This window comes from Scyliorhinus torazame, chromosome 7, assembly GCF_047496885.1.
Source record: "Scyliorhinus torazame isolate Kashiwa2021f chromosome 7, sScyTor2.1, whole genome shotgun sequence".
In the NCBI taxonomy this organism is placed as follows: Eukaryota; Metazoa; Chordata; class Chondrichthyes; order Carcharhiniformes; family Scyliorhinidae; genus Scyliorhinus; species Scyliorhinus torazame.
The window spans coordinates 186,915,354-186,939,001 of NC_092713.1; the positions used below are offsets into that span (position 1 = coordinate 186,915,354).

At 50.8% G+C, this 23,648-nt stretch overlaps 1 protein-coding gene across 4 annotated transcripts in view; it reads left to right on the forward strand.

Annotated features, from left to right (window-relative positions):
• Positions 1–23,648, forward strand: part of LOC140426742 (E3 ubiquitin/ISG15 ligase TRIM25-like) — a 200,225-nt gene that overhangs the window by 159,498 nt on the left and 17,079 nt on the right. For 2 of the 4 annotated variants that reach the window (XM_072511871.1, XM_072511876.1), the window contains exon 7: positions 4,331–4,384. The exons of the other annotated variants lie outside the window; for them this stretch is intronic. In XM_072511871.1, the coding sequence (XP_072367972.1) occupies positions 4,331–4,384 (54 nt within the window). The remainder of the gene's footprint in view (positions 1–4,330; positions 4,385–23,648) is intronic. 4 annotated transcript variants of the gene reach the window in all.

A 23,648-nucleotide genomic window follows, 5' to 3' on the forward strand; every position in this document is an offset into this window, starting at 1 on the left:
AGCTCCACATTTCCATTGTGCCCATCCCCTGCAGGTTCCCTCCCCATCCGATGCATCCTAAGTCTTGCCTCATCGTATCGTAATTGCCTTTCCCCCAGATATAACTCTTGCCCTGCGGTATATACCTATCCCTTTCCATCGCTAAAGTAAACGTAATTGAATTGTGGTCACTATCACCAAAGTGCTCACCTACCTCCAAATCTAACACTTGTCCTGGTTCATTACCCAGTACCAAATCCAATATGGCCTCGCCTCTCGTTGGCCTATCTACATACTGTGTCAGGAAACCCTCCCGCACACATTGGACAAAAACGGACCCTTCAAAAGTACTCAAACTATAGCATTTCCAGTCAATATTTGGAAAGTTAGTCCCCCATAACAACTACCCTGTTTCTTTCGCTCCTATCCAGAATCATCTTTGCAATCCTTTCTTCAACATCTCTGGAACTTTTCGGAGGCCTATAGAAAACTTCTAACAGGGTGACCTTTCCTTTCCTGTTTCTAACCTCAGCCCATACTACCTCAGTAAACGAGTCCTCATAAAACGTCCTTTCTGCCACCGTAATACTGTCCTTGACTAACAATGCCACCCCTCCTCCTCTTTTACCACCTTCCCTGAGCTTAATGAAATATCTAAACCCTTGCACCTGCAACAACCATTCCTGTCCCTGCTCTATCCATGTCTCCGAAATGGCCACAACATCGAAGTCCCAGGTACCAACCCATGCCGCAAGTTCACCCACCTTATTCCGGATGCTCCTGGCATTGAAGTAGACACATTTTAAACCACCTTCCTGCCTGCCGGTACTCTCCTGCAACTTTGAAACCTTATTTATGACCTCACTACTCTCAACCTCCTGTATACTGGAGCTACAATTCAGGTTCCCAACCCCCTGCTGAACTAGTTTAAACCCTCCCGAAGAGCATTAGCAAATTTCCCCGCCAGGATATTGGTACCCCTCTGGTCCAGGTGTAGACCATCCCGTTTATAGAGGTCCCACCTACCCCAGAATGAGCCCCAATTATCCAGGTATCTGAAACCTTCCCTCCTGCACCATCCCTGTAGCCACGTGTTCGACTGCTCTCTCTCCCTATTCCTCATCTCGCTAGCACGTGGCACGAGTAACAACCCAGAGATAATAACTGTTTGTTTTAGATCTATCTTTCCACCCTAGCTCCCTGCATTCCTGCCTTACATCCCTATCCCTTTTCCTGCCTATGTCGTTGGTGCCTATGTGGACCACGACTTGGGGCTGCTCCCCCTCCCCCTTACAGGCATCACCATGAAGTGGATTCCAGCTAATTTTTCTCCACTGTCTCCGGCTGGAATGTTCCGATCCCCCATTATAATTTATTTTTTAATTTGACTTATTCCCCCCGCCCCTCCTGCTGAAACTCCTCTCTGTGTGTCTCTCTCTCTCTCTCTCTTTAACTGATTTTGGGCTGGGAATGGAAACCCTCAGCTTCCTGATTCTCACCCCTGTGCAGTCTCCCTGCTGCAGAGTGCATTCTGAAGGGCCCATTCTTTCTGAGACACCCTGGTCCACACTTTCGTCACATTCAACACCCCTCCCCTTCCCGTGGGATCTTCCTGTGTAAACACAGGAGATGCAACAGCTGTCCTTTCACCTCCTTCCATTGCACTGTCCAGGGCTCCAAACATTCCATCCAGTGGAGACAGTGATATACTGGGACATCTTCCAATTTAGTAAAACTATATTAACTGCTCGTGATACAGTCTCATTTACACTAGCAGATTGATTTAATGACATTATTTATTCAATCTGCAAACATGGTGCTGAGCTTCCAGTTGCTTACCACTTCAATTCTGCATCTCACTCTCACTATCGGCTCTCATACTTTCCACTGAAGCTTAGTGAGGAACAGTTTTGCATGCTGTCGTTTTATTGCCTGTCGAACTCAACACTGAGATCATAAAACAGTGCATCATGGCTTAATGTATAGAAAGGACATCAAATTCATCTGAATTTACAATGAAATCTTCTGTGCATTATGCAAACTGATGGAGGATTCATTCAGGCTGTATTCAGGGTGGGACAGTAACAGGAGGGGGAGAGTTCAGGACACACTCCTGTATTCAGGACGGGACAGTAACAGGGGGAGGATAGATGACTGTGGGGGGTAGGATCAGTAAGTTGCGGGTGACACAAATTTTGGCCGAGTGGTTAACAGTGAGGCTGAGTGTCTTGGATTACAGGAAGATATAAACGGGATGGTCAAATTGGCGGATAAGTGGCAGGTGGAATTTAACCCTGAAAAGTGTGAGGTGATAAACTTTGGAAGGAGCAATTTAACAAGGAAGCATACTATGGAAGATCTGACACTGGGAAGTTCCGAAGAACAAGGGGGCCTTGGTGTCTCTGTCCATAGGTCTCTGAAGGCAGAAGGGCAGGTTAATAGGGTGGTGAAAAAGGCATATGGGACACGGCTTTTATCAATCGGGCATATATTATAAAAACAGGGAGGTCATGATGAGCTTGGTGAGGCCACAGCTAGAGTACTGTGCAATTCTGGTCGGCACATTATAGGAAGGATGTAATTGCATTGGAGGGAGTGCAGAGAAGAATCACTAGAATGTTGCCTGGGATGGAACATTTAAGTTATAAAGAGAGGTTGGATAGGTTTGGTGCAGATCTATGGGCCGAAGAGCCTCTTCGACACTGTAGTATTCTGAGATTCTGATTCTGAGAGAGTCCAGGACATACTCCTGTATTCAGGATGAGACAGTATCAGGACGAGGAAAGTCCAGGACACACTCCTGTATTCAGGATGGGACAGTATTAGGATGAGGAAAGTCCAGGACACACTCCTGTTTTCAGGATGGGACAGTAACAGGACGAAGGGAGCCCAGGACACACTCCTGTATTCAGGATTAGACAGTAACAGGAGAGAGAGCGTCCAGAACAAACTCCTGTATTCAGGGTGGGACAGTAACAGGAGGGAGAGAGCCCAGGACACACCCCTGTATTCAGGGTGGGACAGTAACAGGAGGGAAAGAGCGGACACACTCCTGTATTTAGGGTGGGACAGTAACAAGAGGGAGAGAGCCCAGGGCACACGCCTGTATTCAGGATGGGACAGTAACAGGAGGGAGAGAGCCCAGGACACACTCCTGTATTCAGGGTGGGACAGTAACAAGAGGGAGAGAGCCCAGGACACACTCCTGTATTCAAGATGGGACAGTATCAGGACGAGGAAAGTCCAGGACACACTCCTGTTTTCAGGATGGGACAGTAACAGGACGAAGAAAGCCCAGGACACACTCCTGTATTCAGGATTAGACAGTAACAGGAGGGCGAGCGTCCAGAACAAACTCCTGTATTCAGGGTGGGACAGTAACAGGAGGGAGAGAGCTCAGGACACACTCCTGTATTCAGGATGGGACACACTCCTAAATTCAGGATGTGATAGTAATAGGGTGAGAGGGTCTAGGATACACTCCTGTAGCTGTGTGTTCCCTATACAACCAGTGCGGAGTTTGTGGGGCTGTAACCCCGAGGCTGGAGACGGTGTTCTGTTCCTATGAATCTTCTACATTGGCCAGAGTTTTACGTTGATCGGGCTGGCGGGCATCCATCCTGGAAGTGCGTGAAATCGCAAAAGGTGTTGGCCCTGCGTCCCAACATCTCGCACACTCGCTCAATATTTCAGGTAATGGCCACGCACAAGAGTCAGAAGCATATCCACCGAAAATCAAGGAGGCAACGTAGCCCATTCAGGGGGCAATTGGACACAATTTTACATGTCATGTCTACTTTTCTGATTAATGGACGTGCCGAATGGCCAAGCAGCCTTTACATTTTAGCTGCAACTTCGATCTAGGGTGGGATCAACTGTGAAGACCGAAATAAATTGACATGCTGTCTGGGGACTGAGGCTTCTGCTTGATTGTGCTGCTTAGACACTTGTGACATGGTTTTGACATCAGCAGCTCCCTGAGACACCTCCACAGTGATTGTCTCCCTGAGGGAGCACATTACAAACGTCAGCCCATACCCTCCCTTTTCGCCTGCCCTCTTCTCACTCTCACTGGCAGCGCTCAGACTTTCACAGAGCATGTTTTATACTGGCTGGCTCTTAATTGTCTGGACAGGAAGAAATTGCGGTCCAAGGCTGACTGCGGCACACCCAATAGGTGAAAAATTCAGGTAATTGTATCTGAGAGAATGTGTTCAGTGTCAGCAGCTTGTGTGATTAAACTGACTGTTACTGTGTGACTCACTGCAGTGTTTGCACTGAGTGTATACAGCACTGGGAGCTACACACTGCTATTGAACAGGGATTCTGATTGAAGGCCATTTATTTACAGGCGCCAGATCTGCTGTTCCTGCCAACGCAATGCCCGCACCCCACAGTGCAGCAGGTACGTATCACGGAGGGGGTTGCAGGGGAAGGGGTGGTGTGGATCTGGGATGTGGTGTCCAAGCTCCTGGCCTGTATTCCCCATCCCCAACCCCGGCTTTTCAGTGAACCTGCGGCAATCAGAGACTCTTGTGCGCATTGGCCCTGGCGCATGCGTTGTGTGGCATCTCATGCTTGCCCGGGCCCCATGTCCTGCCCATCCTCACTCTCCTCCACATCAACCTCGTCGGGCGGGGATTGATGTTCATCCTCCTCCTCCAGGAGGGCTACTCCAGAGCGGTCCAGGCACCTGAATTGCATCTTCAGGAGGCCAAAGCACCATTCGATCACGTCCCTGGCCGCAGCATGGTGTTCGTTGTAGCGGGTCTCCAATTTGGTCTTTAGGCTCCTGATAGGCGTTATCAGCAACAACTGTAGCGGATTACCCCTGTTGCCCAGGAGCCAACCGCCCAGCTGGGGGGGGGGGGGGTCACCTCGAAGAGGCCAGGAACCATCGAGTGTGCCAGGATGAAGGTGTCGTGCACACTGCCCGGGTATTGGTATCAGACGTTCATGATACGCATCTGATGGTCACTCACCAGCTGCACGTTCATTGAGTGGAACCCCTTTCAGTTTGTGAAGAGCGGCCTGTCAGCTGTAGGTGGAACATGCATCCCGTCGATCACATCCTGGACCCGGGGCATCTTGGCGATGGCAGCGAACTCGGCTGCCAGGCATCCTGGAGAGCTCGGTGCACATTGAAATGGATGTATTGTGCCGACTGGGCAGATGCACTGACGGCGCAGATGCACTGACGGCGCAGATGCACTGTGCACCAAGCTCAGTGATATCCCAGTCAAGTCCCCACTTGGCACCTGGAAAGAGCCCGTTGATAAACGTTGAGGGCGACTGTCACCTTTTATTTTTGAAAGCACTTTATTTCAAAGATGTATAAGAAACAGCAGCATATACAAAAACATGCTCCAAAAACTCGCAGTCCACAGTGTGTAAAATCTTTCCCCCATTTACCCCCCCTCCGTGACGAACAGTTCCAACAATTCCTCAAACATTGTCGATTCCCTCAACTCACATTTAATCTTTTCCAACCGGAGAAAATCGTACAAGTCCCCCAGCCAAGCAGCCACCCACGGCGGTGTATCCGACCTACAATTTAGCAAGATCTTTGTAGCGCACAAAGACTCCGTGAGACGAATAGAGTGAAGTCGATGAGGCTTTATTAAGCATGTCTGTTCCCCCGCAGCTCAATAGTAGACTGGCCTGCGGGGGAGGACTCCGGCTTCTTATACTCCGCCTTCAGGGCGGAGCTAGAGGTCAACGGCCAACCAGGACCCGGGATCTGTCAGCCAATGACATTAGGGCTTCCAGTCCCACATGACCCCCAATACATACTACCACATTCACCCCTTGTCAAAAATGAACCCGGCGGGGTGATGCTTCGTATGGTGGTAAGGGTTTACAGGGCTGGTCCTGGGAGGAAAAAAACATTCACATGGCAATACAGTGTTGTACAATTTTGTCCTGTTTCAACTATTTACAGAGGGTATAGGGAGAAAAGCAAAATGTTCTTGTGAAAAGTCCATATTTTGATTTAGATCGACGCCACGAGTCGGTCGGGCGGTCTGGTCGTCCGTGTCGATCGCCTCGGCCCCGGTGGTGGTGGTGGTGCTTGTACCGGTGTTGTCGTCTCCGGGAGCCTTACGGTTTCAGCTTGGGCTTTATTCTTGGTCGGGCCTGAGGGGAGGGGAACCGATCCTCCTGGGAAGGGGGCGGTCGCGGGGTGCGGCGGTGGCAGGAAGGGGGGGGGGTTGGGTGAATGGTGTCGGGGGGGTGTATGTGTCGCCGGCGGGCGCCAGATCCCGCAGGGAGACCGTGTCCTGTCGGCCGTCGGGGTACTCCACGTAAGCGTACTGCGGGTTCGCGTGGAGGAGGTGAACCCTTTCGACCAACGGGTCCGCCTTATGTGCCCGCATATGCTTTCAGAGCAAGATGGGTCCTGGGGCCGCCAGCCAGGTCGGCAGCGACGTTCCAGAGGAGGACCTCCTAGGGAAGACAAGGAGACGCTCATGAGGCGTTTGATTAGTGCTCGTACATAATAACGACCAGATGGAGTGGAGAGCGTCCGGGAGGATCTCCTGCCACCGTGAAACTGGGAGATCCCTGGACCGTAGGGCCAGTAGGACGGCCTTCCAGACCGTGCCGTTCTCCCTCTCTACTTGCCCGTTCCCCCGGGGGTTGTAGCTGGTCGTCCTGCTTGAGGCTATGCCCTTACTGAGCAGGAACTGGCGCAGCTCGTCACTCATGAAAGAGGACCCCCTGTCGCTGTGGACGTATGCGGGGTAACCAAACAGTGTGAAGATGCTGTTCAGGGCTTTAATGACTGTGGCCGCGGTCATGTCAGAGCAGGGAATGGCAAAAGGGAAGAGGGAGTATTCGTCCACCACATTAAGAAAATATGCGTTGCGGTCGGTGGAGGGGAGGGGCCCTTTGAAATCGAGACTGAGGCGTTCAAAGGGGCGGGAAGCCTTAATCAGGTGCGCTCCATCCGGCCTGAAAAAATGCGGTTTGCATTCCGCGCAGATGTGGCAGTCCCTTGTGACTGTACGGACCTCCTCTAAAGAGTATGGGAGATTACGGGACTTGATGAAGTAGAAAAATCGAGTGACCCCCCGGGTGGCAGAGGTCCTCGTGGAGGGTTTGGAGGCGGTTAATTTGTGCGTTGGCACATGTGCCACGGGATTGGGCATCGGACGGCTCGTTCAGCTTTCCGGGACGATACAAAATCTCATAGTTGAAGGTGGAGAGCTCGATCCTCCACCTTAAGATCTTGTCGTTTTTGATTTTGCCCCGCAGTGCATTATCGAACATGAAGGCTACCGACCGTTGGTCAGTGAGGAGAGTGAATCTCCTGCCGGCCAGGTAATGCCTCCAATGTCGCACAGCTTCCACTATGGCTTGGGCTTCCTTTTCCACTGAGGAGTGGCGGATTTCTGAGGCGTGGAGGGTCCGGGAGAAAAAGGCCACGGGTCTGCCCGCTTGGTTAAGGGTGGCCGCTAGAGCTACGTCGGAGGCGTCGCTCTCGACCTGGAAGGGGAGGGACTCGTCGATGGCGCGCATCGTGGCCTTTGCGATATCCGTTTTGATGCGGCTGAAGGCCTGGCAAGCCTCTGTCGACAGAGGGAAGGTCGTGGTCTGTATTAGGGGGTGGGCCTTGTCTGCGTACTGGGGGACCCACTGGGCGTAGTATGAAAAGAACCCCAGGCAGCGTTTCAGGGCTTTTGGGCAGTGCGGGAGGGGAAATTCCATGAGGGCGCGCATACGTTCGGGGTCGGGGCCTATTATCCCATTGCGCACTACGTAGCCCAGAATGGCTAGCCGATTGGTGCTAAAAACGCACTTGTCCTCGTTGTACGTGAGGTTCAAGGCTTTGGCGGTCTGGAGGAATTTTTGGAGGTTGGCGTCGTGGTCCTGCTGGTCGTGGCCGCAGATGGTTACATTGTCGAGATACGGGAACGTGGCCCGCAACCCATGTTGATCAACCATTCGGTCCATCTCCCGTTGGAAGACCGAGACCCCGTTTGTGACGCCAAAAGGAACCCTTAGGAAATGGTATAATCGCCCGTCTGCCTCGAAGGCTGTGTACTTGCGGTCACTTGGGCGGATGGGGAGCTGATGGTAGGCGGACTTGAGGTCCACGGTGGAGAAGACTTTATATTGGGCAATCCGATTGACCATGTCGGATAGGCGGGGGAGAGGATACGCGTCTAGTTGTGTGTACCTGTTGATGGTCTGGCTATAGTCTATGACCATCCTTTGTTTCTCCCCTGTCTTCACTACTACCACCTGCACTCTCCAGGGACTATTGCTGTCCTGGATTATGCCCTCCTTTAGTAGCCGCTGGACTTCGGACCGAATGAAGGTCCGGTCCTGGGCGCTGTACCGTCTGCTCCTAGTGACGACGGGTTTGCAATCCGGGGTAAGGTTCGCAAACAAGGACGGGGGTTGCACCTTGAGGGTTGCGAGGCCGCAGATAGTGAGTGGGGGTATTGGGCCGCCGAATTTGAACGTAAGGCTCTGTAGATTGCATTGGAAATCTAATCCCAGCAAGGTGGGGGCACAGAGTTGGGGAAGGACGTATAGTTTGTAGTTTTTGAACTCCCTCCCCTGCACCGTTAGGGTAACTATGCAGAATCCTTGGATCTGTACGGAGTGGGATCCTGCAGCTAGGGAAATCTTTTGTGCGCTGGGATAGGTGGTCAAGGAACAGCGTCTTACCGTGTCGGGGTGGATAAAGCTCTCCGTGCTCACGGAGTCGACTAGGCATGGCGTCTCGTGGCCGTTTATTAGCACCATTGTCGTCGTCGTCTGGAGTGTCCGGGGCCGAGCTTGATCGAGCGTAATTGAAGCGAGACGTGGTTGTAGTAGTGGAGTGGGGTCCGTTGTTGCCGTCCAAGATGGCGTCGGGGATGGACACAATGGCCGCCCCCATACATCGCACGTGGCTGGGGGGTCACAAGATGGCGGTGGGGGTGGACAAAATGGCCGCCCCCACGCGTCGTACAGGTCTGGGGCGGTCCAAGATGGCGGCGCCCTTCCTCCCCTCGTGGTGGCCGGGACCCAAAATGGCGGCGTCTGCGGGTCGCACATCGGGCGCTGGGGGGGCTGGGGAGCGCTAGGACCGCGCGGAGCTCCCTCACCGGGGACAGCGGTGGTCGGGACCCAAGTTGCTGGCGCCGGCGGGTCAGACGTGGGGTGCGGGGTGGGGGTTAGGGGGGCGTTAGGGACGCGCAAAACTCCCTCTTCGCCGTGGAGAGTGGTGGCCGGGACCCAAAGCGGTAGCTCCGGCGGGTCAGACATGGCGTGTGGGGAGGGGGGTTGGGGAGCGTAAGCGGCGTGCAGGGCTCCCTGTTCTCCCGGGACCGCGGTGGTCGGGACCCAGAGCGGCTGCGCCTGCGGGTCGTACATGGCGTGCTGGGGGGGTTGGGGCGCGTAAATGGCTTGCAGGGCTCCCTGTTCTCCCGGGACAGCGGCGACCTCGCGGGACCGGCACACAACCGTGTAATGGCCCTTTTTCCCGCAGCTCTTGCAGATAGCTGCGCGGGCCGGGCAGCGCTGTCGGGGGTGTTTTGCCTGGCCGCAGAAATAGCAGCGGGCGCCCCCGGTGCGACTCGGCGTTTGGACCGCGCAAGCCTGTGGGGTGTCCGGGGGGGGGGGGGTGGGTTTGTCGCGACGGGTACGTACGGAGCCCAATGGGCTGCCGCGCGGTCGGGGCCGTAGGCGCGGGTATTACGCGCGGCCACGTCTAGGGAGACTGCTAGGGCCCGGGCCTCTGAGAGTCCTAGCGACTCTCTTTCTAGAAGTCTTTGGCGGATTTGGGAGGAATTCATACCTGCCACAAAAGCATCGTGCATTAACATGTCCGTGTGTTAATTTGCGTTCACCGAAGGGCAGCTGCAGGCTCGTCCCAAAATCAGCAGCGCGGCGTAGAATTCGTCCATCAATTCTCCGGGACCTTGCCGTCTCGTCGCGAGCGTAGATTTGGTTAACTGGGCGGACATAGAGACATTTCAGTGCTGCGAACGCCGTCTGGAAATCGTCCGAGTCTTCGATGAGGGAGAAGATCTCCGTGCTCACCCTCGAGTGCAGGACCTGTAGTTTTTGGTCTTCTGTGACCCGGCCGGTGGTCGTTCTGATGTAGGCCTCGAAGCAAGTCTGCCAGTGCTTGAAGGCTGCTGCCGCGTTCACTGCGTGGGGGCTGATCCTCAGGCATTCCGGAATGATCCTGAGCTCCATAGTCCTTTTTAGGCACGCTTAATAAATTTTAGCGCACAAAGACTCCGTGAGACGAATAGAGTGAAGTCGATGAGGCTTTATTAAGCGTGTCTGTTCCCCCGCAGCTCAATAGTAGACTGGCCTGCGGGGGAGGACTCCGGCTTCTTATACTCTGCCTTCAGGGCGGAGCTAGAGGTCAACGGCCAACCAGGACCCGGGATCTGTCAGCCAATGACATTAGGGCTTCCAGTCCCACATGACCCCCAATACATACTACCACAATCTTTCACTGGACAATTAAGAGGCCATAACACCAGAAGATGCAGGAGCAGAATTAGGCCATTCGGCCCATCGAGTCTTCCGCCATTCATTCATGGCTAATATGTTTTTCGTACCCAATCTCCTGTTTTCTCCCTGTAACCCCAGATCCCCTTGTTAATCAAGAACCTATCTATTTCTGTCCAAAAGACACTCAGTGATTTGGCCTCCACCATCCTCTAGCTGAGGAAATTCTCTCTCATCTCAGTTGTAAAGGATCGTCCCTTCAGTCTGAGGCTGTGCCCTCAGGTTCTAATCTCCCCTACAAACATCTTTTCCACGTGCACTCTATCTAGACCTCTCCGTATTCTGTAAGTTTCAATGAAATCCCCCATATTCTTCTGAACTCCACGAGTGCAGACCCAGAGTCCTCAACTGCTCCTCATATGACAAGTCCTTCATTCCTGGGATCACTCTTGTGAACCACCTCTGGACCTCCTCCAATGCCAGCATCTCCTTTCTTAGATACGGGGCCCAAAACTACTCATAATATTCCAAATGGGGGCTGACCAGAGCCTTATACAGCCTCAGCAGTACATCCCTGCTCTTGTATTCTAGCCCTGTCGAAATGAATGCTAACATTGCATTTGGCTTCCAAACTGCCAACTGAATCTGCATGTTAACCTTAAGAGAATCCTGAACTAGAACTCCTAAGTCCCTTTGTGCATCAGATTTGCCTTTCCCCATTCAAAAAATAGTCTCTGCCTCTTATCTTCCTACCAAAGTGCATAACCTCACACTTTTCCACATTGTCTTCCATCTGCCACGCCTTTGCCCACTCTCCTAGCCTGTCCAAGTCCTATTGCAGCCTCTCTGCTTCCTCAATACTACCTGTCCCTCTGCATATTTTTGTATCATCTGTAAACTTAGCAACAGTGCCCTCAGTTCCGTCTTCCAGATCATTAATGGATATAGTGAATAGTTGTGGTTCCGGGACTGACCCCTGCGGAACCCCATTAGTCACTGGCTGCCATCCTGAAAATGACCCCTCTTTCTCCCCACTCTCTGCCTTCTGCCAGTCAGCCAATCCTCTACCCATGCCAGTAACTTGCACCTAACACCATGAATTCTTATCTTATTTCGCAGCCTCCTGTACGGCACCTTGTCAGAGACCATCTGGAAATCCAAATAAATCACGTCCACTGGCTCTCCTTCGTCTAACTTCTTTGTTACCTTCCAAAAATTCTTACAGATTTGTCAGGCATGATCTCCCCTTGATGAAGCAGTGCTGACTCAGCCCTGTTTTACCATGCACTTCCAAGTACTCTGCAATTTCATCCTTAATTTTAAATATATATAATTTAATTCAAACCAGGGAATACATAAGCATGAACACATAATCAAACAAAAACATAACAATTCCCATAATTTGACCTTTTCTCCCCTCCCCTCCCCCCCTGGCAACAAACAGGTCCTCAAACAGGGACATTAACAGTCTCCATCTCGCCCAGAACCCCCCCCCCCCCTTCCGCGCCCCAAAGGGCAAACTTAATCTTCTCCACCTTAAGGAATTCTACAACATCCCCCAACCACGCCAACATCTTCGGCGGCTCCACCGACCTGCACTCCAAAATAAATTGGCCGCCATGCGATCAGCGTGACAAAAGCCACTACACCAGCCCCTCCAACAGCTCTGACAGTTCCAAACACCCCAAAGATTGCCACCAGAGGGCCCAACGACATCTCCACCTCTCCACAATTTTTGATAATGTTTCAAATATTGAGCCAGTACCCCACCAATCATGGACATGACCAAAACATGTGAACATGATTTTCCAGCCCCCTCCACATCTCTCACACTTTGCAGAGGTATACTCTACCTCGGCAAAGAACCCACTCATTCACAGTCGCGTCATTTGTGTCCTCAGCACCACCTTGAACTGTACCAAGCTCATCCTGGCACGAGACAACATTGCATTTACCTGATGCATAATCTCACTCCACATCACCCATCCCAACTCCATGCCCAGCTCCTCCTCCCACTTCCAGTTTACCTCCTCGATTGGCACTTTCCCTGTGCCCACCAGTCATCTGTAGATGTCTACGATTCTCCCATCCCCAACTCATCTGACAATAACAACCTGTCCAACACAGTGTGCTCCGGCAACTGAGGGAACGGTTACACAAAGTGTGGTAATTGTATATATCCGACCCCCCCCCCCCCCCCCCCCCCCCCCCCCCACCCCCCAGCAACTCATATTTCTCCTACAATTCCCCAAGCTTGCAAACCGTCCTTCCACAAACAAGTCCCTCACCCTTTCCACCCCTTCCCTGTGCCATAGCCTATATGTTGCATCTATCCCTGCCAGGGCAAACTGGTGATTCCCACTCATAGGGGCCAGTACCAACATACTCCCAGGCCAAAATGCCAACTCAGCTAGCTCCATATCTTTAAGGACATGGCCACCACTGGACTGACCGTTTACCTCCCCGAAGGCCAGATCATCGGCCCCTTTCCCCTCCAACAGCTTCGGCACTTCCGATACCCCAAAGGTCACCACCATTGGGTACGGCCTGACCTCCACCCCAACAATCTTAGATAGCGCCCCAGACACCGCTTCCCAGTATCTCTCCAGATTCTCACAATCCCAAAACATGTATGCGTTGGAGGGCTCCCGTTCGGGAACGGCATTGTCGGGGGTTAACGCCCGGTCCTAGGGCCAGCGAAGGCAGTAAAAGTCGGGAGACAGCACAGAGGAGGGGAATGTCGAAGACCAACAAAAAAACGGCTGTGAAAAGAGCAGCTGAAAGTCCGTCGGGGAGTGGAAATGTCACCGCGGGGTCGTTAAATAAAATGGAGGCTGGAGCACCAGGGGAGGCCGCATTGCTTACGGCTGAAGAAATAACTAAGGTGATGGCTGCGGAATTTGAAAGGCAGTTTGCAAAATGCATGGAGACGGTGAGGAAGGAGATGAGGGAGGTTTTGAGTGCGCTGGTGGAGGTGATTTCCCCGGTGGCGAGCGCAGTGGCGGAGGTGCGAGAGCAAGGGGAGGCGCTGAAGGAAGTGGAGGAGATGTTATTGCAGCACGGTGATCAGCTTGCCTCGATGGGGAAGGAGATGCGGAAGGTGATGGACATTAACAAGGATCTGCGAGGAAAAATGGAAGACCTGGAAAACAGATCCAGGCGACAGAATTTGAGGATTGTGGGCTGCCTGAAGGAGTTGAAGAACCAAAGCCGACTGAGTATTTTGCCGCGATGCTGGCAAAACTATTGGGGGAGGGGAGGATCCCTCCCGATATGAACTGGATCGGGCTCATCGGTCGTGGAGGCCTGTACCAAAGGCGAGTGAGCCGCCAAGGTAGTGACTCTGTACTTCCGTAGGTACAGTGTGAAGGAGAAGGTCCTGAGCTGGGCCAAGCAGAAGTGGGTGGTGCAGTGGGCTGGAGCTGGTATACGTGTATACCAGGACTTTACGGTGGAGCTGGCGAGGAGGCGGGCTGCCTTCAACCTGGTGAAGAGGGCACTGTACATTAGCAAGGTGCAGTGCGGCATTGTATATCCAGCGAAGCTGAGGGTGACTTACAAGCTCAGGGACTTTTATTTTGGAACAGCGAAAGCAGCGGAGGGGTTTGCGAAGGCAGAAGGACTGTGGCAGAACTGAGAAATGGCCATGTGCCGATGTGACCTCATGAATGACTGTATTTTCTTCTTTTTTTTGTTTCACTGCGTGCGGGTGTAGGGGCTAAAGGAGCCAATGTTGTATATATTTGGACAAGGGAAGTGATGGGACTTTCACTCGAAATGAGGGCTCTTTGGGGTGTAGGTGGATATGCGGGGTGTGTGTGCTAAAAGGGGATCTCTGGGCTTTCCTAGGGCCGGGCAAGGGGGAAAGGGACCCGGGCGGGGGCCTCCACGCTGGCCGGTTCAAGCCGGCCAGTGAACGGGAGTGAGGTGGGGGGAGGGGCTGCGGCCATCGGAGCCTGGCAGAACAGGGTCCGAGTGGTCTAGCCGGCGTTGAAAGTTGTGGGGAAGGAACCGAGGTTGGGAGGAGGAGTTTTACAAGAGGCAGTGGACGGGAGGAGCTGGAGACTTGGGGGTGGAGGGGGTGGGGGGTGTACAACTCTTGGGCATCATGTACGGAACTCTTTCAGAGGCTGGATGGCATTGAGTGTAGGGGGGGAGGGGGAGTGGACTCTATAGGTCAATGGTGAACATGGGCGGTCCCGGACTCCTTTTTCTTTTTCTCCTTTGTTTTTTGTTTCCACCGTGGGAGGGTTTGGTTTATTGGATGCATATATTGACAGGTGGCCCGTTGTTTGGGGTGGTGGGAGGATGGGATCATTGGTATTGTTAAGGGGATTTATTTTGTATTTGTTACCATTTACTGTTTGTGGGTGGGGTGTAGATTTTTGAAGGAAAATGTGAAAATGTAGAATAAAAAAATATTTTTTAAAAAAAGCTTACACTCCCTCTGATGAAGCAGGAGACCCATGTCTCTTGAAACTCCCAGAGCGAGTGAGACAAAGGGAGACAACACATGTGGTCTCATATACATTCATGCAGTATCAAGTTCACATACACGAATACAAGATTCCGATAGGCCCTTTCCTTGGCCTGGTCACATAATCTAACTGCCACTGATTCTGATAGGCTCATTACACATTCCTTTCCTTCCTCTGGGCCTCTGCCTCCCAGCATCCTTTGTAGCATCCTTTGTGCAAAGAGCCAGTCCTGATAGCCACCCCTCCCCCTCTCGCCATGCTTTGCCCATCTCTTTGTTCACTCCCTGCAACCCGAATTAATGTCCATAATGCACTATTCTAACTGGTCATCCCAGTCTAATGCTCTTTTCTTTGGTTCAATTTCTCATTCTCTCTTTTTATCATTCTATGATAACTACTATGCCGCCTCCTAACCAACATTCCCTTCTGCTACCCGCCGACAACGGGACACAGGTGGCATTGTGGCAGGTGCATTGGCCTGACGTCTGGGTTACGCTACACCTCCGTTCCGTGCAGGTGGAGAACAGACATGTTATATTTTCTGTCACCTCTGCCACGAGGGTCTCTATCGCTAGAGAAATGTGTGGGTAGGTATTCCCCCCAATGGTCAAAAAGTGTGCTAACAATTCGCCAGACCAACAATAGTCCTGTGCTGTCTCGGTCCAAATTTGGAGTTTGGTTAGGCATACAACTCCCAGTGTCCATTATAAACATCCCCGGGTTAATAACCTGCATCAATGTCTGGTCTGAAAGACCGTCCCGCAATTCATTACATTCCGTACATAAACACCTCATCACATTTTTACAGCCACTGGCTCTCCGTCCGGGTTCCTTCTGGTTTGATGGTCGCCAGTAACAGGATGTCATCTTGGTGAGTGGTGATGGGCCGAGTCTATCGGCATCATCCGAGCCATAGTCATCTTACAACACATATTAAGGCATCGAATGATTATACAATATACAATTATAATAACAAGTATTATCAATCCATGCATCAGGTAAAACCCCATGACCGAGCTATGAGAGCTGACTCTGAGCTGAATCCTACTGTAGGGTTTATATCCCCCTTCTAGTTGTACTGACTAGTAGCTATCCCCGATCCTTGTCATGTGTGTGTACATGTCGTGATTTGTAAACTGTGTACGGAAATCAATTGTAAATTCATCCATCCCGCAACAGTGGCGATAGACTCTTTGTATTGTTCTTGCCTCAAGTCCAATCACCGTGAACCATAGCTGTCGCTACTCAGGAAGGTAACACAATAGCTACATCCGTGTGTTCCACTACCTCCAAGGCATCTGATTACCTTGGGGTAGCAGCACCGTAAAAGCTTCATGTCCCTCAGAAACAGCACAGAACTCAGTCCATCAGTGACCAAAAAGGTTTTCATCCCTCACTGGTATTATTATTTTTTATTTTTTTTAGGGCGTGCTTTCCGTTTCGCATTGGAATGGTAAATTATGATATCATGTACTATCCACTGATTATCTTGCTTTATTGCAGAAGCTTCAATCAATCCTGTTTTTATTCCTGACTTTGTCACACTAACGTCTAACATTGTACTGAACCATGTAGTCTGCCAGCCCCAGTTTACATGAGACAATACTCAGTTTTCTTCAAATCCCTTTTGTCCGTTATCATTTTCCTTACAGCATGGAGTGTATTCTTGTCATTATTTGTTTGTTTGTTTTTCTACTTTGCAATAACACCACTTGCACATTCAATACAGTCAACGGAAAGGTTGATTAGAGTGCAGGACAGACGTGTCCCTGAGAAAATCAGGGATAGAAATGGCAAGATTAGGGAACCATGGATGACGGGTGGAATTGTGAGACTAGCTAAAATGAAAAAGGAAGCATACATAAGATCTAGGCGACTTAAAACTGATGAAGCTTTGGAGTAATATCGGGAAAGTAGGACAAATCTCAAGAGGTATGGACAGGGTGGATAGCAACAAACTTTTTCCAAGAGTGGGGGTGTCAATTACAAGGGGTCACGATTTCAAGGTGAGGGGGGAAAGTTTAAGGGAGATGTGCGTGGAAATTTTTTACGCAGAGGGTGGTGGGTGCCTGGAGGTGGTAGAGGCGGGCACCATAGCATCATTTAGGATGCATCTAGACAGATATATAAACAGCGGGGAACAGAGGGAAGTAGATCCTTGGAAAATAGATGACAGGTTTAGAAAAAGGATCTGGATCGGCGCAGGCTGGGAAGGCCGAAAGGCCCGTTCCTGTGCTGTAATTTTCTTTGTTCTTCATCCCAGCACTGGCTTCCCCACCTGCCCTTGACACTGACTACCCTAGATAGTCGATTTCGCTCCTGCCAATCTGGCATTTCTTTAACCCTATCTTAAACCCTGCTTCATTAAGTGTTTTAATAATTTTGGTCACTCTTTCAACATGTGTCCCCCTGATCATCATCCCAATTAACACATCATCGATATATACTGAAGCCAAATCATCTTTAATCAACTCCCTTACTATTGCCTGAAAGTGGTCTGGGGAATTAACATATCCTTGTGGCAATTTACAGTATACGTAATGTTTAGTGCCAAAGGTAAATGCTGTCTTTTCCCTGCTGTCTGGGTCTAACGGAACACTCCCAAATCCGTTGGCTAAATCTATACTAGTTAAATAAGTTTTGCCTGCCACCTTCTCCAATGTAGTTTGTGGATTTATTAAATACCGTTTATCCTTCGCTTTTTTTCTTTTTGTAACCTTATTTAATGCTTTTGTAATTTGTTACCATTCTAAATGTACCAGCAGGCTTGTTAACTACCTGAAGTGGACCATTCGGCGATGCATATGTGACTTCTTGAATGATTCCGTGCTGTTCTAACTCTTTGATCATTATCTCCAGCTCACATTTGGCACCTAGGGTCAAGGGCTGTTTCTTTTACGGCCTGTATCGTCTCCCTGGATTGTGTGCTGGAATTGTGTGTCATTCTTTCTATTGCTAGGTTTGCTTTCCTTATTTCCTTTCCGTTATCAATTGGTTTTAATATCTTAATTTTTTAAATTTCTGCATCTATTTTTATTAATCTTTCCCTGCCATCAGATTCTCACTTCCTGATACTGCAAGTATACTCCTAATCTAAGCTCCGGTCCCATATCTTTATTCCCTTAAGCTCTGCCTGAAATGTAGTTAACATTCTAAACTTAATTTCTTCTGCTAGTGACTTTCTTGCAACTCAGCGGGCACTAGGACCCTGTAGAGCTGTGCCATATCACTTCCACCGAATACCTCCTAATACTGGTCTCATTGGTCCCCGTGTTTCTAGCCCCTTACTGCCACAATGCCCCTCTCCACTGTCCCAATTTAACGCAAGGGCATGTTTTAATTTTAATTTGGGTAGCATGGTAGCATTGTGGATAGCACAATTGCTTCACAGCTCCAGGGTCCCAGGTTCGATTCCGGCTTGGGTCACTGTCTGTGCGGAGTCTGCACATCCTCCCCGTGTGTGCGTGGGTTTCCTCCGGGTGCTCCGGTTTCCTCCCACAGTCCAAAGATGTGCAGGTTAGGTGGATTTGCCGTGATAAATTGCCCTTAGTGTCCAAAATTGCCCTTAGTGTTGGGTGGGGTTACTGGGTTATGGGGATAGGGTGGAGGTGTTGACCTTGGGTAGGGTGCTCTTTCCAAGAGCCGGTGCAGACTCGATGGGCCGAATAGCCTCCTTCTGCACTGTAAATTCTATGAAAAAATTAACTTTTTCTTGAAAGCAATATCCTGCTACAGTCCCTATTCTACCTGCTCTCGGGACTGCCTACCCACCTGGGGTCAGTGCTTGCAGCGTCCCCTCAAGTTCTGAGTGCTTATACACCATGGCCATACAGTAGACAAATAGTCCCCAGTACTTGCCTAACCCCTCTTTAACTGATTTGGGGTTTGGGCATCTCTAAAATGGCCTTCTTCCTTTCTACTGGGATCTTTCTTCACCTCTATGTAATCTTAAAATAAAGTTTAAAAATCCATAGTCTTTGCTATATGAAAATCCCCAAATCTTAAATTTGATGTGTAGTGAGTTTACAGAGAAAATACTGAAATCTCTACAATTTGGAACTCACCGAACAAAATTTTTAAATGTTGGAACATCATGGCTGCCTTTAATAAAGGAGCACATGGACTCAATTCACCGAATGCCTAGTCTTCGCATTTCAATTTTAGATTCCTTTGTTCTCTTCTTTTTTTTAAGAGCAGCCAAGACTATGCCAAGTTCAAACTGATCATTTACAAATCCCAATTTATACATTTTGATTTTGCTTTTTGTTTACTTCCTGAGAATTGTGTTCTAAATAACTTCCACAATGTTTTTTTTTAATAAATATTTTATTGAAAATTTTTGGTCAACCAACACAGTACATTGTGCATCCTTTACACAATATTATAACAACACAAATAACAATGACCTATTTTATAAACAAAAAATGAATAAATAATAAATAACAAAAATGAAAACTAACCCTAATTGGCAACTGCCTTATCACAAGTAACACTCTCCAAAAATATAATTTAACAGTCCAATATATAATTATCTGTCGCAACGACCTATACATATTATACAGTATATATTAACAACCCTGAGAGTCCTTCTGGTTCCTCCCCCCCCCCCCCCCCCCCCCCCGATCCTGGGCTGCTGCTGCTGCCTTCTTTTTCCCATTCCATCTATCTTTCTGCGAGGTATTCGACGAACGGTTGCCACCGCCTGGTGAACCCTTGAGCCGACCCCCTTAGAACGAACTTAATCCGCTCTAGCTTTATAAACCCTGCCATGTCATTTATCCAGGTCTCCACCCCCGGGGGCTTGGCTTCTTTCCACATTAACAATATCCTGCGCCGGGCTACTAGGGACGCAAAGGCCAAAACATCGGCCTCTCTCGCCTCCTGCACTCCCGGCTCTTGTGCAACCCCAAATATAGCCAACCCCCAGCTTGGTTCGACCCGGACCACCACTACTTTTGAAAGCACCTTTGTCACCCCCATCCAAAACCCCTGTAGTGCCGGGCATGACCAAAACATATGGGTATGATTCGCTGGGCTTCTCGAGCACCTCGCACACCTATCCTCCACCCCAAAAAATTTACTGAGCCGTGCTTCAGTCATATGCGCCCTGTGTAATACCTTAAACTGAATCAGGCTTAGCCTGGCACGCGAGGACGACGAGTTTACCCTGCTTAGGGCATCTGCCCACAGCCCCTCCTCGATCTCCTCCCCCAGCTCTTCTTCCCATTTCCCTTTTAGTTCATCTACCATAGTCTCCCCTTCGTCCCTCATTTCCCTATATATATCTGACACCTTACCATCCCCCACCCATGTCTTTGAGATCACTCTGTCCTGCACCTCTTGTGTCGGGAGCTGCGGGAATTCCCTCACCTGTTGCCTCGCAAAAGCCCTCAGTTGCATATACCTGAATGCATTCCCTTGGGGCAACCCATATTTCTCGGTCAGCGCTCCCAGACTCGCGAACTTCCCATCCACAAACAGATCTTTCAGTTACGTTATTCCTGCTCTTTGCCACATTCCATATCCCCCATCCATTCCCCCCGGGGCAAACCTATGGTTGTTTCTTATCGGGGACCCCCCCAAGGCTCCAGTCTTTCCCCTATGCCGTCTCCACTGTCCCCAAATCTTCAGTGTAGCCACCACCACCGGGCTTGTGGTGTAGTTCCTCGGTGAGAACGGCAATGGGGCTGTCACCATAGCCTGTAGGCTAGTCCCCCTACAGGACGCCCTCTCTAATCTCTTCCACGCCGCTCCCTCCTCCTCTCCCATCCACTTACTCACCATTGAAATATTAGCGGCCCAATAATACTCACTTAGGCTCGGTAGTGCCAGCCCCCCCTATAAGCCCCCCCCCTGTAAGAATCCCTTCCTCACTCTCGGGGTCTTCCCGGCCCACACAAAACCCATGATACTCTTTTCAATCCTTTTTAAAAAAGCCTTCGTAATCACCACCGGGAGGCACTGAAACACAAAGAGGAATCTCGGGAGGACCACCATCTTAACCGCCTGCACCCTCCCTGTCATTGACAGGGATACCATATCCCATCTCTTGAAATCCTCCTCCATCTGTTCCACCAACCGCGTTAAATTTAACCTATGCAATGTGCCCCAATTCTTAGCTATCTGGATCCCCAGGTAACGAAAGTCCCTTGTTACCTTCCTTAACGGTAGGTCCTCTATTTCTCTACTCTGCTCCCCTGGATGCACCACAAACAACTCACTTTTCCCCATGTTCAATTTATACCTTGAAAAATCCCCAAACTCCCCAAGTATCCGCATTATTTCTGGCATCCCCTCCGCCGGGTCTGCCACGTATAGTAGCAAATCGTCCGCATACAAAGATACCCGGTGCTCTTCTCCTCCCCTAAGTACTCCCCTCCACTTCTTGGAACCCCTCAACGCTATCGCCAGGGGCTCAATCGCCAGTGCAAACAATAATGGGGACAGAGGGCATCCCTGCCTTGTCCCTCTATGGAGCCGAAAATATGCAGATTCCCGTCCATTCGTGACCACGCTCGCCACTGGGGCCCTATACAACAGCTGCACCCATCTAACATACCCCTCTCCAAAACCAAATCTCCTCAACACCTCCCACAAATAATCCCACTCCACTCTATCAAATGCTTTCTCGGCATCCATCGCCACTACTATCTCCGTTTCCCCCTCTGGTGGGGCCATCATCATTACCCCTAACAACCTCCGTATATTCGTGTTCAGCTGTCTCCCCTTCACAAACCCAGTTTGGTCCTCGTGGACCACCCCCGGGACACATTCCTCTATTCTCATTGCCATTACCTTGGCCAGGATCTTGGCATCTACATTTAGGAGGGAAATAGGTCTATAGGACCCGCATTGTAGTGGGTCCTTTTCCTTCTTTAAGAGAAGCGATATCGTTGCTTCAGACATAGTCGGGGGCAGTTGTCCCCTTTCCTTTGCCTCATTAAAGGTCCTCGTCAGTACCGGGGCGAGCAAGTCCACATATTTTCTATAGAATTCGACTGGGAATCCATCCGGTCCCGGGGCCTTTCCCGCCTGCATGCTCCTAATTCCTTTCACCACTTCTTCTACCTCGATCTGTGCTCCCAGTCCCACCCTTTCCTGCTCTTCCACCTTGGGAAATTCCAGCCGATCCAAGAAGCCCATCATTCTCTCCCTCCCATCTGGGGGTTGAGCTTCATATAATTTTTTATAAAATGTCTTGAACACTCCATTCACTCTCTCCGCTCCCCTCTCCATCTCTCCTTCCTCATCTCTCACTCCCCCTATTTCCCTCGCTGCTCCCCTTTTCCTCAATTGGTGTGCCAGCAACCTGCTCGCCTTCTCCCCATATTCGTACTGTACACCCTGTGCCTTCCTCCATTGTGCCTCTGCAGTGCCTGTAGTCAGCAAGTCAAATTCTACATGTAGCCTTTGCCTTTCCCTGTACAGTCCCTCCTCCGGTGCTTCCGCATATTGTCTGTCCACCCTCAAAAGTTCTTGCAGCAACCGCTCCCGTTCCTTACTCTCCTGCTTCCCTTTATGTGCCCTTATTGATATCAGCTCCCCTCTAACCACCGCCTTCAACGCCTCCCAGACCACTCCCACCTGGACCTCCCCATTATCATTGAGTTCCAAGTACTTTTCAATGCACCCCCTCACCCTTAGACACACCCCCTCATCTGCCATTAGTCCCATGTCCATTCTCCAGGGTGGGCGCCCTCCTGTTTCCTCCCCTATCTCCAAGTCCACCCAGTGTGGAGCGTGATCCGAAATGGCTATAGCCGTATACTCCGTTCCCCTCACCTTCGGGATCAATGCCCTACCCAGCACAAAAAAGTCTATTCGCGAGTAGACTTTATGGACATAGGAGAAAAACGAGAACTCCTTACTCCGAGGTCTGCTAAATCTCCACGGGTCTACACCTCCCATCTGCTCCATAAAATCTTTAAGTACCTTGGCTGCTGCCGGCCTCCTTCCAGTCCTGGACTTCGACCTATCCAGCCCTGGTTCCAACACCGTATTAAAATCTCCCCCCATTATCAGCTTTCCCATCTCTAGGTCCGGAATGCGTCCTAGCATCCGCCTCATAAAATTGGCATCGTCCCAGTTCGGGGCATATACATTTACCAAAACCACCGTCTCCCCCTGTAGTTTGCCACTCACCATCACGTATCTGCCCCCGTTATCCGCCACTATAGTCTTTGCCTCGAACATTACCCGCTTCCCCACTAATATAGCCACCCCCCTGTTTTTCGCATCTAGCCCCGAATGGAACACCTGCCCCACCCATCCTTTGCGTAGCCTAACCTGGTCTATCAGTTTCAGGTGCGTTTCCTGTAACATTACCACATCTGCCTTAAGTTTCTTAAGGTGTGCGAGTACCCGTGCCCTCTTTATCGGCCCGTTCAGCCCTCTCACGTTCCACGTGATCAGCCGGGTTGGGGGGCTTCCTACCGCCCCCCTTGTCGATTAGCCATCCCCTTTTTCCAGCTCTTCACCCGGTTCCCACGCAGCTGTATCTCCCCCAGGCGGTGCCCCCCCGCCCATCCCCTCCCATACCAGCTCCCCCCTCTCCCCAGCAGCAGCAACCCAGTAATTCCCCCCTCCCACCCCCCTCCGCTAGATCCCCCGCTAGCGTAATTACTCCCCCCATGTTGCTCCCAGAAGTCAGCAAACTCTGGCCGACCTTGGCTTCCCCCCGTGACCTCGGCTCGCACCGTGCGACGCCCCCTTCTTCCTGCTTCTCTATTCCCG